The 14,626-nt window shown below is 38.1% G+C and overlaps 1 protein-coding gene across 1 annotated transcript in view; it reads left to right on the top strand.

Annotated features, from left to right (window-relative positions):
* Positions 1-11,749, top strand: part of C4H6orf89 (chromosome 4 C6orf89 homolog) — a 41,867-nt gene extending 30,118 nt beyond the window's left edge. Inside the window, exons 6-8 of the mRNA XM_031964960.1 lie at positions 670-799; positions 3,121-3,244; positions 5,221-11,749. Coding sequence (XP_031820820.1) covers positions 670-799; positions 3,121-3,244; positions 5,221-5,315 — 349 coding nt within the window. The 3' untranslated portion in view covers positions 5,316-11,749. The remainder of the gene's footprint in view (positions 1-669; positions 800-3,120; positions 3,245-5,220) is intronic.
* The last annotated feature ends 2,877 nt before the right edge of the window (positions 11,750-14,626 follow it).

Here is a 14,626-nt window from a genome sequence, read left to right as displayed (position 1 = left end):
GAAGTCCATTTTCTTCGAGAGTGAAAATATCTTCAGAAAAAAGGGAGAAAGGGCTTTTTGTCCCCATTTGTTTTTATGAAATTTGCTGATAATTTGTTCTTCCTCTTCCTGTCTCATGTTTCTCCAAAGCAAGAATTAGTTTTCATCCTCAATTATGCAAGGTGACTTCATTTAGCAAGCTGATTTAAATTCATTTTCTCTTCCCTCCCTATACTGTACCAAAAGGGGTTAGAAAGAAGAGACAAGTTTGTATTATCTATGCATTGGGGTAGCCCTTTTCTCTTCTTCTTCCTACTCTTTCTTTAGTGTCTTTTCCCTCCATCCCCCTATCCTTCCCTTTTTTCTTCTTTCCTCTTTTCCCCTCCTGGCCACTTTTGTCTGTTTTCCAACACAAGATGAATAAGTTGTTTTTTTGCTACTTTCTTCTTGTTATTTTAGCTGGGCTTAGTCAACATCCCACCCTCTTGTACAAATTGTGGTTATGGAATGCTTTTTGTGTTAGGTTTGTTCAATAATTTATAGAAGTTATTTTTAATGGAACAGATGTTAAAGATATTCCACCCACTACACACTATATTATTCCTTCCTTATTTTGCTCTCTAGAACATGGCAAAAGTTCCACTCCCCCCAGTATGATCTTTTTTTTTTTTTCTGTCTACTATTTCACAGGAGCAAACCTCTGAATAGAACAAACATTCTACATCAGCTTTTTCCTGTGTTCAGTTCCTTGCCATTTCCCAAAGATGTCTCCTTGAAAAGCTGCTTTGTTGCCCACCAACCACCTGTACTAGGGAGTAAGGTGAGAAGTCAAGCAATAAGCATTTGTTAATGGTCTATAATGTGCCAGAAAATACAAAGAAAAAAAAATGCAAAATGATCCTTCCCCCTAAGGAGTTTACCCTTCTTGTCAGAGAAAAATAGAAAGTCATTTTTGGAGAGGAGACCATTACTTGGGAGATGAAGAGAAGCCTCATGTAGAAAGGCTTGAAAGAAACTAGCGATTTTTTGAAGCAGGGCATAACCTTTGTTTGAGAGTTATGAAAGTCTCTTTTATATATTGGGAGAGTGAGAATGGTTCTTTGCCATTAATTGGGTTTTATTTATGTAGATTCTACTAACATTTTCTGAGGATTACATTCTTGTTGACATTTTCTGTTTGGTCATTTTCTACTCATTTGAGTTCATTTAACGTGGAAGAGCTATGTAAGTGAATTAGGGCATTTTTTTTTTCTTCTGCCCACCTTGAAACTGCATTAAAGTGTAGTTTCTTGGAGAATCTTAGAGCTAAAACTTTTTTTCTTAGGTCCTGGGCCTGTTACATCATCAGGGCTGATGATACACATAGTAGGTACAAAGACATACTTGCTATGTGCATTCTGCCTAAGAGTATCTTCCACTTGTCTTCAGTGTGCTTGCTATTCCTCCACCCCTGTTAATTCCTGCAAGAGGTATCCATTCTATCAGCTGCTATACACAGGACAGGCAGGCCAACCTAACTGGAGCAGCAAAGCACTTCCAAGGGAGAGATCAAAGGCAGCATGTCCAGACAGCTTAAATCACAACAACTTTGACCACCATTTCTCCTTAAATTCCCCACCCTTGGCTAAGGGCGATATAATTAGGACCCTGACTTAAGAGCCTTGGAAATAGCAGTGCTCCCCAACCACCAAGGCCTCCTTCTAGCTCATCGTTTGTAGCCATTATTGAAGGGAGAAATCATTGTGGATAAGGTGCTCACCTTCTTACCATGTGAGAAGTTTAAAAGCTTGCGAAAATATGTTGTCTAGGATTAGGGTCTCAGAAAGTCCAGTAAATGGTGATGATAAGTTTTTGTCAGGGCTTTAAGAGTCTATTATGCTGGTAGAGGATGGAACTTAGAGCCCTGAACATAATAAATTCATCTTCATAATTACCCTGTATTTCTGGATGACCAAATTTTTTTACCTCATTTTTCTTAACTTGAAAATTAGGGTTAGTAACATCAACCTGTTGTATAAGGATGCTGAGAAACCTGACTGCAAGATCTCTATAGATAGAGGGCTTTCATCACATTCCACTCAGTCATCATAGAATCTTGTCTGTTAAATTACTAAATAAGAAAGTGGCCCAAAAGGCAAAAAATTTAAATATGGATGATAATTCCTCTGTTCCCTATCCTGGCCCTTTGTCCAGGTCTTGTCCCGTGTACTTCTTATCTTCAGGTTCCCTATTGCCCTGAGCTCTGGTGCCAGCCCGGGTCCCAGATGACTTCCTGTCCCTGACCACTGCTAGCTTCAGAACTGCTGCTATCATTGTACCCATTGTTCTGAATGTTGCCTTGGCAACAGCAGTAGGAATGGGATTTTCTGGCCTGGTTTGTAGCAGTGAGCTTTAGTGTTAAGGGGGGGGTGGTGGTGGTGGTAACCTGGGCAGGAGCTGAGGCTCATGGCTGTGGAGAGGGGATAATGGGTAGGAACCACAGATCAAGGGCTCCTGTCTTGTTGCTCTAGATATCCAAAAGAGTAGGAGTTGAGTAGGTGAGGCTCCATTGTAGTGATAATTGGTTATATTTCTATAGTGCTGCATATTTGTGGCTTATAGATCTAGAGTTGTATGGGACCTCAGGTTAGCCAGTCTAACCTCAGGAGCTCCCTATCATTTTACAGAGGAGACTGAGATCCATGGAGGTTCACAGAGTCAGTGAAAATCAGAAGTAGTTTTGGAACCCAATCCTGTGACACTAGAGTCAGTGCTCTTTCCACGATAGTATTTATGAGTTATATAGTATAAAATATCCCTTGTTTCACAGATTCTGAAGCTGAGATTCAGGTTATATAGTTAGTATGATAGCCTGGAGAGCAAGGATTTTTATTCTCAATTTCCATGAGGAAACTGAAGCTCATAGAGATTAAGGGATTTGGTTGTGATTACAAAGCTATTAAATCTTAGTCAGAATTCAAACCCAGATCTCTCCCAAGGCTTCTTCTTTCTCTTCAGTTATAAATTAGCTTATAAAGAGTCCTAAGTAGAAGCATTACATCTTTCATTTTCAGTGCCCAGCTCTTAACCGGGGAGCAATTAATGCTAGCATTCAAGTTGGCCTATGGACCTTGACCCCCTTGTTTTTCTCTCTCCCCGCAGATGCGTGCAGTGCATGACCTATTTGTCATCGGCAGTGGTGAGGGCATCATGTACCTCACTCCTCCTACTGAGTGCAGAAAGCACTGTAATACTGTGGTGATGCAGCTGGAGCCAGGGGACATTGGTATGTATGGAGCTCTGTAGAAAGATCAGAGAGCCTGCCTTCCTTCCTCTTTTAGGCAGTTTTGCTTAAAATTATTTGGAAAAGGAGCACATGTGAGGGTACATACGTGTGTGTGTGTGTGTGTGGGTGGGTGTCTGTGTGTGTTTGCTGTGATAGGTCCATTGTGCTTCCATTCCCCTAAATGTTTTTGTTTTTTTTTTAAAGGAGTTTTACTGATTTGGGAAGGAGGAAGGAAGAGGAATGAGATGGTCCTTTTGTGAGGACACTCGTTACAAAAATAAATGCAATCCAGATGTCTAAAGCACCCAATGATAGCCACACTGTTGACTGACCCTGTTGTTATATAGTCTTTTTGTTCTTTTGGATTTTTATTGTCTTTTTGTTGGTGGAATTCTTTTCTTGAGGTCTTCAGGAGGAGGCTGTATGATCACTTGTCACACACATTGTACTCGTTTGGATATCTCAAGTTCCATTTTAACTTTTAACTCTTGAGACACTGATTTTGTTATGGGATTGAAGAGAAATTTATCTTTCACATTATCCTGTCTTGTCATATTACCAATCAGTTCAGGAAAAATTTAGAATATACAAAACTAAATGAAATTACAAATTTTATTTTAGATTTTTAATTTAAGTCTTAAAATTTTAAATTATATTTTAGATTTAAAATTAAATCATAATAATAATAGCACACAGTATGAGCATTGATTTGAACTGGTTCAAGAATCTCTAGTGGGGGAAAATGACATAGGTGTGATAGAAATAACCAAGAATTATTGTAGTAGAAAGGACCTAAATAGAGATTTCAAATTTTTAAACTTATTTTCTTTACATTGAAAATGATGTTTAGCAATATTACATTTTTTACCTGAATAAATTTGAGTGCAGTTTTTATGTTCTGAAAATCCATAGCACTTCAAACAAAAACTATTATTACACCTCATAAAGATTCATTCATTCATAATTCCTCATTCATAAGCCCTCAAAGTGGTGCCCAGAAAGGAAAGTTTTATATTTTTTAACCTCTCTAGGCCTCACTTTTCTCACATGTAAGATGTGAGAAATGTGTTAAAATGAGGGTATGGGTTAGAAGTAGATGATCTCAAATGTTTTTCCATTTATAAATCCTATGATTATAAATTATAAATCCATGATTGCTCTAAGCAGGCCTCTCTCAAATTGCTGCTGTATTACTTTACACTTTACCTGGATTAATTATAATTAAGTATTTTAGTATAAAAGGTTTCTTGAACTTGAAAACAATAATAGCAGATTAGTATTGTTATTTTATTTACATATATATACATATATATGTATATGTATATGTATATGTATATGTATATATATATATATATATATATATATATATATATATACACACATACATACATACACAGAGAGAGAGAGAGAATGAATGAATGAGAATATACTGTTTCACAAACTTATGATATGGAACCCCTCCCTATATATAAAGTTCCAGAGAAATTAAATAATCTTACCCCAAATCACAAACTTGTTATTGTCACAGCTGAAACTTGACCCTAGCATCCAGAATCAGAATCATATAGACCCAGAGGCCATACAATCCAATTTATTATCTGAAAAGGTCTGTCTTTCTACATTGTATCTGAAAAATGGTTACCTGAATTTTTCTTGAAGGTCTCCTTTGAGACAAAAGATGCTACCTTCTGTATCAGCCCATTCTACTTTGTAAATTCTGACAGGAAATTCAGGGCTTTGCACAGTGCTGCAAGCAGCTATAAGAGGTAGTAATAAAAGGGTTAGCAAATTATTTCCTTTATGTGCTTTGCTTATTTACATCAAAATAGACTTATAGACCATTAGAAGTGATATCTTATAAAGTGCTGGAGCATCATTCACTTCACTTCTGACTTTTTTAGTTTTTGATAATGTACCTGTCTTTGCACCACCAAATAAAAATGATATGATTCCCCTGTTGTTGTTTGCTCCCAAAGGCTATGCCAGCGTGGATCATTGGAAGATAAGTGTTGGACCAAGAGGAACAGAGCCCTTGGTGATCTGTGACGGAACCACCAACTCAGAAATGTAGAGAAACAGGATTCTGTCCCAGGAGAACCTGGTAGAGCTGAAGAGAAGATCAGGTTGATTGGGTGGGCGGGGCGGGAAATAAAAAAAGACCGAAACAAAGAAATTTCTTTTCAGGGGTTGGTTACTTAGTAGTTTTCCCTTTGCATGTGTGATTCTGTGATTCAGCTAGTTGATATGCTCATTGTAGTCTTGTGTATGATAATAGTCATACTCATTCTATAGATAGACTGTGAAGAATTCACTTTCCCATAGGCTGCTTAGACTAAAGTCTGTGTTCTTGATGGGCTCCAAATATTGTCTTGACACCTTGGAAAATTCTCAAGAAGAGGGAACACTCAAAAAGATATGGCACCTGTTTAATCTGATATCTTGCAGTTGAGACCCAACACTATTCCACTAAGAAGGGGGGATAGATTCTACTCTTCTTGCTAACTCTTTAAGTTTACCACTTTCAGCTTTCTGACACAGGAACTGCAAAACTGTCTTCCTGAGTGCCCAAGCATTTTTAGGTCCTTCTCTCCTGAGATTTTGTTTAGGCTTCCATATTTTGCAGATCTAATAGTAGAGGATCCTTCAGGAATGCTTTCATTGTTACCCTACTATTATTGATTATAGAGTAGCCCATGTTATTAGTAAGATAAACCTTGAGCAATCAATTTTTTTCAGCACACTTAGGAAGTATATTTCCTTCCCAGTCTCTTTTCTAGAGACCTTAGGGATTTCATACTCTGACTGGAGCCTGATGGTAATTTGATCAGACAGTTTCTAGGGGTAATAGTCTCCCAAGTTGTTCATATTCTCCAATTTGGGGGTTTTATTTATTTATTTTTTAAATCTTTGTTTTCTAAGTAACACATCTCATGATCCCACCCGTGTCAAGGAATTCTGTTTTGCTTTACCAAACCATCTTGGGGGGAGGGGAGGAGTATTGCTAAAGTAAGCCAGCCTGGGAAGCAGTCTCCTCCTTGGCCTTGATCTTTAGGATTTGAATTTCTTCTGTGAAAGATGTTTTACAGATGTGTCAAGCTGATGTCATAGTGTGGTTAGGGGAGGAACTCAGGACATGGATTGTTGGCTGACTAATGTGGTGGGGTGTGAGGCTGCTGTTTTATTAAGAAATAAGGTGGGTTATTGCTTTTTTCAGTCTTATAAGCTGTTTGCTTTGGTTGGGCATTTGAGTCTAGTAAAAGTTGTTTTGAAATGCTGTCGTTCAGCACCAACAGTATGGTGTAAATGGTAGGGCTCATTTCTTGTTCTATTGACTTTCTTGAAAATTTTAAGACACTAGTGGGTGGGTAGACCATTGCTCAGAAAAAGACAACAAGATAATCCTGTGATTGCATTTGGTGCTGCAGAAAGCCAACATCTAGAACAGATCTTTTTGTTAGAGATTTCTGTTACCGAGTAAAGATACTAGTGTTGAGGGCAATTCTCCAGATTCTTCTGTCCTGTGAATCATGTGGACCCTTCTTCTACTTAATGTGATTCCTTATATTATATTCCTACCTGTTGTTTTATAAAGGACACACAAGAATTGAGATCGATAGTTCCATAGCTTCTGTGGGAGTGGGTCATTTTGAACCATCCCAAATTATACTTGATAAATTGTCCTAGACTAGAAAAAGTAATGGATTACATTATGTGGAACCACTGGTTAAAAGAAGCAGTCTCTTTTTATACCAATATCTCCTTGTAGAAAATATTTTAGCATCATGACTTAGGATCACTTTAGAATTCAGAAGAGTTTAAGCAAATATGAAGAGTTGCTCAGAGCTCCCTCCATCTGGAGTGTGCAGGGGAATTTAATTTATTGACTTGGCTTTAGCTATTTCTGGTACCTCCAGCCAGGTATGTACCCATTTTTTCCCTGCCTTTGAAAGGCTGCTCCACGAAAGATGTTCTGGTGACTGGGCTGTCTGGGTTTATCTCTTAGAGAAGCAAGTAAGAATGTAGTGACATCATAAGCATTTAGAGCCTATTCAGAACTGAAAGGGACCTTAGAGACCTTCTCACTTAGTCCCTTTTTTGAGAGATTATGAAAGAAATGGAGGGTCCAGAGTTACCCAGACAGTTGAGGGCAGAGACAGGAGTTGAACCCAGGGGCTTTAACTCCAGATCTGTGGCTTTTTCCCTCCATCCCATGTGCCTCTAACTAAGCTCAAATGCCACATTTACATGAAACAGTGTCTTTGAAAGGACTAAGCAGGGAGGTCTTAGCAGACCCACCATTGAAAAGTGAGCCATCATGGTGATGTTTCTGTAGCTGTGATTTTGCCAGTTCCACAAAAGACTTTGTGACAAAGTTATTAGAAATAATATAGACTTACAAATTTTATAATTGTTTTGAAGCTGTTTGCTTGATGGTCTGAAAAGTGAGTCTTAGGGACTGCATTGAAGGGCCATTTAAAATTTTACTTGTTTTGATGGGTTGCTGTGGCCAAGATAGGTTTTGTTGCCTGGTGACCAGCCTATGGCTGCTGTGCCTCTCTATTTCTACTCTGGTCCTTAGAAAGTAATTTTGTCTGTTCCAAACCTGGGACCATGCACAGAGCCTTAACAGCTGGGGAGAACCTGCCAGAGTTTACACTCCATTAGCAGTGCCTTTGATCACCTGGAGTCACTTTCATGCCATGATGAAGCATCTACCTAAGACCTCTTTGAAATTCACTTTGAAATATCACTTTGATAGTACTTGATACAAACTAAGTTGGCTGTCCCTGGCTTTCAGATGCACGATTATCAAGAATGGGAGATGACTGAAGCTGCATAACGAGACCTGTACATGGGACAAGATCAGGCTTTCATTTTCCCAGAGCAGAGATAATTTCATTGCTAGAAATTATCTTTATCTCTATTTTTGGAGTTTGATTGCTTTGGCATACAATCCAGTTGACTTTGGTCCTTTTTATTAGATTAAAATATCTCTATTGAGATAAAAAAAATGGGGATAGCAGAGAGAGCATAGAGATATTAGAAATGCTGGTTTCCAGAGCTTTCTATTTCTTAGAGCTTGGTCTAAGACCTAGAGATCGTTCATTGGCCTGTGTCTTTTTTACCTCACACTCCCATTCTTCTTCAGTGTCCTATTGTGGACTCTGGAGGTGACCCTGACTTACCAGGGGCTGTCCTGAGAGCACAAGCTTTTGCAGGCCTTTTAACATTCATCTGCGAAGAAGAGCTTTAGTTGGAAGCTCTGAAAGAAACTGATCTGACTCCAGCCTAGAATTCTGTTAAGATAGAGGCCTGATGATAATCAGAAGATAGACTACCAGGTGATTTTCCTTTTTGACCATAGCAACCCACAGAAACTTATTTGCAGAGGCATGGGGAGAGGAGACTATGCTTTGTTTTGATGGAAGGAACTATGGTAGTGGGAAATACTGATTCTTAAAGGCAAAGTGTTAGTTGATATAGAGGACATCTATAAACAGAACAACAGCCTTCTGTAGCATTCAAGTAGTCATTTAATATAGTCAAGGAATGGAATAAGAAAATAATCAATTGAATATCAAAGGGAATTAGGCCATCTTGAGGGGAAAGGCATGAAAGCTGGTGTAAGGCTTTAGAATTTATTAGTCATTAGCATATTTATTAAGTACATACCATGTGTCAGGCATTGGGCCAAGTGCTGGGGATACGAATAAAAATGGAAGTCCCTGCCCTCAAAGACTTTTTAATCTAATATATAAAGACAACACATAAAAAGCAGCTAAAAAGAAGGATGGGGGAAAGGGGATTAAAAATTTATTCGCAAGAATCTTCTTGAAGGAAATACAAAGGATAAAAGTGAGATAAGTTCACTGTCTCTTATGACAATCATAAATTTGGACACACAACCTGGTAGTTAGAAGATGGTCTTGACCGAGACAGTTCTCCAGGTCCAGATGATTTCAGGTTATTGCCCGAAAGGGTATGGCCCAGTTTTAGTTAAACTTTGCTCAGTATTTGTTTTTCATCATTCTCTGTTCCTTTCCCAGAAGAGGGGGAACCTTTCATGACCAGGGTCCTCTTCAGAAAGGAGCAGTGATTACAAAACCATTAGTATCTTGTGAGGAGAATGACAGTAGGCAGGCAATACTAGAATTCATAGCTTTGGGGTTTTTTTCTTCTTGTGGTGTGGGTATCCTTTAATGTTAAAAAGGTAAGGCTTTAACTTTTTATACCGGGTATTTAAAGTCTAGTCTCTTTCCTTCTCTTTCTGTTTTGCTTTACATAGTTGGAAAAGGCCAAATTGGGAAAGGAGGAGAGTTGATGTGGGCAATGAAGTCAGAAAATGAAGTAGAAAGCTGTACCTAGTTGCAGAAACATTGAATGTAATTCCTGGGAGTTAGGGAATGGAGTCTGTTTCTAATTTTGAACTCCTGTTAGAAGTAGATCTATCTACTCACTTCCAGGTTCTGTCATCTACTCTACATATCCCAGTGCTGATTTTATAATTTAAACAAGGTTCTATTCCTAAATTGCTTTGTAAGATTTTGAGTTAACAATTTTTATGTTTGATAACCTTAAAAGTTGATGTCAAATGGGAAGGGTGTGGTGGTAGTGTGCTTTTATCCACTGCTATCAGCATTCACTTCTCTATCCACTCCTCCATCCAAAAATTTGCTCTTTCCATAGCACTGATTCCAAGAGATTGCAATTCCAGAATATTTAGGTAGAGAAAGATAAATTTGTAGAAAGAGAGACACCTTCCTTTTCCCAGTCTTATTGTACTCTCAGCCAACTCATGGATTGAGATGTTGAAGGCCTGAACAACTCTCTGGCAAGATGGAGAAAATTTTAGATGGTGCCTATCTGTCAAGCTATCACACTGCCATCATTCTGAGGAGTTTGAATCTTATTCTCAGCTGGGCCTTGCTACACCAGGTTTTTTTAACTAGAAATAGTTAATGATACTTTTTGTTTTAATGTTATCTATTTTTCCCAATGTAGCCTTCCCATTCCTTCCCAGAGAGCTATATAACAAACAATTTTTAAAGGAGGAAAAACATAGTTCAGGAAAACTGACCAGCACATTAAAAAAAAAAAAAAAGAAAAAAAAAAGCCTAGAATGATCTCTGTTGTTCCACCTCTGCAAGGCTAGTAAACTAGGATTCCAAAGTGGTGCAACCAGCCAGATGTCCGTCTGGACTCCAGTCACAACTCCAAGCTGCCTGTCATGGTCTAAAGTATGGGAGTCAGGTAAGCAGAATGTGTCAAAATAGGAGGCACATATTAACTATCCAGTAAACCTTTTCCTCACTGAGATCCTGTAACTGTAAAAATATTCCTAGGGGAGGGAGTAAGTTTTGGAAGACTTAACAGGTGTTGTCTCTTATGTAACACATCCAAGTGTACCACACCCTGTAAGCAATGAGGGCTTAAGTGCTAGTCTGCTAGTCATGCTCAGAAATCATCCACCCAGCACTTCGGGACATCTGGCTCTATTGCTGTTTGACTTCCTTGGCCTGAATAATTTAAATGAGAATTTTTTTGATCTGCCATTGTTTTTCTTGAGACCTTAAAACTTCCATACTTTTTTGGTGAGGGTTATTAAATAATTTTGGTAAGTAGATACATGTGTTATTGTGACTCTGCTTATATAATTACCACTTCTCCACCTCTTAGTGTGTGTCAGTCAACAGATACTTATCAACTCACTGCTGCAAAGGCTCTTGAACAGAAAGAGGAAATAAGCTCATGAATGGTGATATTAGAAAAAGCGTGTCCAGTAAGCCACCTTTACCCACCTACAGCCAGGGGCTTTCTTTTTTCCTATTACTGTACTTGACTCCCTTCCAGTCAATTAGGTTTTGCTAACTTAAATTTTGTAATCTGTGGTATGAGTGACAGATAAATGGAAGCCACAGATAATCCGAAGTCATTTCAAACAAATAGGGTTTCAACCTTCTTCTCCTTCCCAAAGCTACTTGATCAGTTTTGAACATGTAGTAAAAGCAATTGGGATTTGACCACCTCCTTTTTGCCAGTGGCATGCACAATAAAGGAGAAGAATTTGAGAAGCCCAGAAAATCCAGGCTGAATTATCAACCCTTTAGAAATCAATGAAGAGGGTACCTGGCAGGGAGATGTGGTTTTCTTTGTATTTCTAGGTGGTCAGGGCTCGCTCTTTGCTTTGGAGCCTGGAAGCAGCTGCAGTTCATTATCAGTACTCTGTTTTGTTTGGAGAAGTTGGGTGTGTTGTGAAAACTGAGACTTAGTAAAAGGTGGTAGTAATTTGTGCATAGTTAGTGATGTAAGTGTTGGAACTCCATATGCTATGAATATTTGTGGTTGTTAATCAAATACACAGCTAACAAAATTTTATTTACAGTAACTTAATATATTGCAAACTTGTAAATATTTCCATCCTGTAAAGAATGTATATAAATCAAATTTTATGTAAAGTTTGTTTTTACTTTTTTCCATTAAAAATGCATATGGTGATAAATGTTTTCATTGGTTCACTTGACTCTTTATTTTTTAGCTTAACAAATTACCGATGATACACGACTTGGTCTCCACATCCATTTTATCATTTTTCCTTGATTTTGAAAACTTCAGCTGTCTCCCTCTTGGTTCATACAGTACTAGAGGCAACAGTCTGAGCTTTCCAATCAATCACTTGCCATTACTTTTTCTTCTTTTTTTTCTAATCCTCTGACCCAACTCTTTTGTCACAAAGCCAGCCATCTGCCTACATTGTGACTTTTACTCTGTTGGTATTTCTGTATTCTCCAAAGTTCTGGTTGCCCCTAATAAGTTTTTTAAATATTCTTTCCTCAAAACTGATGCCCCTATCAACCTCCTGCCTTCACCAACCACCAGTAAGAGACCAATTATTCTGAGTGGATCTCATCATCATCCATTTCCTCAATGTTCACACAAGTTCTGTAAGTACTCTTAAAATCCCAAAATAAATTTTCTCAACTCACTACAAACTCACTCTCTTCATTCAGATAAGTCCTAACTGCCACCAGATACACTTTTCAACAGTGTTCACCTGCAGTCTAAAATAACTATTTAGGGCCAGTATGGATTTAGTTTGAAATGATGATTTATATTACAAGTTATGGAGATTTCTCAAATTTTTGTACAGAAAGTGGTTATTTGTTTAAAATCAACACTTAATCTTCACAGCGTACTTTATTCCATAATTCTTTTCATTTTGTTGAAAGTTTGAACATTTTATAATATGAGCTTGATTTAGTATATGCAAACTTACATTGATAAAAAGGGGGTAATATAGGTCTCTTACCTCATTGATTAATGCTTTATTGTCAACAAGCATTTCTGGAAACATAAATCTAATTAGAAAATTGAAGCTAAACATCTTGATTTTTAATTCATTTTAATTTTATTAATTTAATAAATTTTAATTTAATCTTTTAATTTTAATAATTTAAAAGAATTTACATTTAGATACTTTTAAGACATCTTTTCTCACAACTTTTATTAAGTAGCAAAAGTTAAATTCTCTTTTTTTGACTCCCAGAGTTTTGACTTTTATCAGTATGTTGGAAACTTGAAATTTTGTGGTAACTATCCATCAAAACAGTAACTTTAGTTGTTTTTGAGAATTAGTATCTAAGACAATAAGTGTTTAAATGAAATAAATACCATGATCATGTACCCAATGTGTGTCTGAAGCAAGACTTAAATCCAAGCCACTCCACTCAATGAAGTATTTTGTAGTCTTTCTGCCTGTGCCTTGGGCCTGGCATAGTTACCTTGCTACCTCTACCCTAGCATATTGGAGTCAGCTCAAACTGGGTTCATGAACTGATGGCTAAATATGCATTGTAAACACCTACTCTTCAAAAATCAGTAGCAAAATCTGCAAATCAGGACTTGAATTGTTAATTTTCTCGATTTAAGAAAATGTTAAGAGGAAATATAAATGATATAGATCAAATTTAAACGTGTATGTGGGACATTGGGGAGGGTGTGCTGTGTGTTTTAAGAGCTAGTTACATATTTTGTCAGCACAGTTTTGAGGACATCATCCTCCAAGGGCTACCATTCAACCCCCAGCAAGGATTAGGGTAAAGGGAATAGCCTCATTTGGGTACCATTCTCCATCTTGTCCTCCATTCCCGCTGCTGTTGCCACATACTCCATGCCAATCTGCTCCAGATAAAAGATTCCCAGTTATAGTATTGGTATTTTGAGGCCTAGCACTGAGTTGGGCACTCTTTAGGGATACAGCAGAAGCAGAAGGCATAATCATAGACAATGTCAAGAATTGGAAGGAATCTTAGAGATCATGTAGTGCAATCCCCTAATTTTTAGGGGACTCCAAGGTTAGAGCATGAGGACTAAAACTAGAACCCAAGACTCTTTGACTCTTAGCAAGACACATGCATGTACACTACCTAGAGAAGAAAGATAAGGCAGAATGAAGTCAGAATTAGGTTAAAGAGGTCCAGAGGAATTGGAGGACAGCTTCATTGGGAACATAGGGTTTTAGTTGTATCTTGAAGAATAAGCTAGGATATTATGGAGAGCCAAAAGAGGGAGAGCTGCAAAGCCCCAGAGATGGAAACAAAGAGGTCATGCGGGAGTCAGTAAAGATCTTGATCAGGTGGTTTGGATTTTGAGAATGAAAGAGATGATAGATTTGGAGGCCATCACTCTTGTTTTTTCTGTTTTCTGTTGTAGAGATAACAGGAAAATTCAGACTAGAACTACTAGTTATTTGAAAAGGAAAACTTCATCTCAAAAACAGACTTCTGGAAGCTGTTCTGCACAGTCCAGCTTTCCTCTAGCTCTTCTGCACATTAAGCCTTTTGGCCCAAGTTGCTGTTTCAGGGCAGGCTATGCTAGGCTTCCCATGACACTAAGTGGGAGGAGTGGGCCCTAGAGTCGTCTAAAGCTGGAGGCCAGAAAGCCCCAGTGCTGCTCAGGGTGTGGGGCTTAGATTGGACGTTTGGGAGTGGCAATTATGTCTTAAAGATGGAAGAAGGTACTGCTTACTACATAGAGTCCTAGAATCCCAGCCCCAATATGTCCCTAAAGGCAATGGTAAATCAGCAATCTATCTGCTACTGCTGATTTGCTCCCTTTTGAGAACTTGAAGGGCTCTGTCTTGTGGCTATGGACCTAGGTCCTTACCTGTAAGCATCACCCCTTTTTTTAATCTGTCCTGGGACAGTGGCTTTAAGGTCTGAAGCTGGAAAAAAACTTAGGGAGCTCTATTTTCTTTGCCTTTTCTCCCCTAGCTTCAGTGTGTGGTATTTTCCCTCTCTATTACAGTTCTCTTAGCTTATCCCTTATTTCTTAACTCCTTTTCCTCTTTTTTTTGTGTCTCTAGCACTCTATATCTTTTGCCCC

The sequence above is a fragment of the Sarcophilus harrisii genome, chromosome 4 (assembly GCF_902635505.1).
Source record: "Sarcophilus harrisii chromosome 4, mSarHar1.11, whole genome shotgun sequence".
In the NCBI taxonomy this organism is placed as follows: domain Eukaryota; kingdom Metazoa; phylum Chordata; class Mammalia; order Dasyuromorphia; family Dasyuridae; genus Sarcophilus; species Sarcophilus harrisii.
Note: the sequence above shows the minus strand (reverse complement) of the source record. Positions and strands in the feature narration are given on the sequence as shown.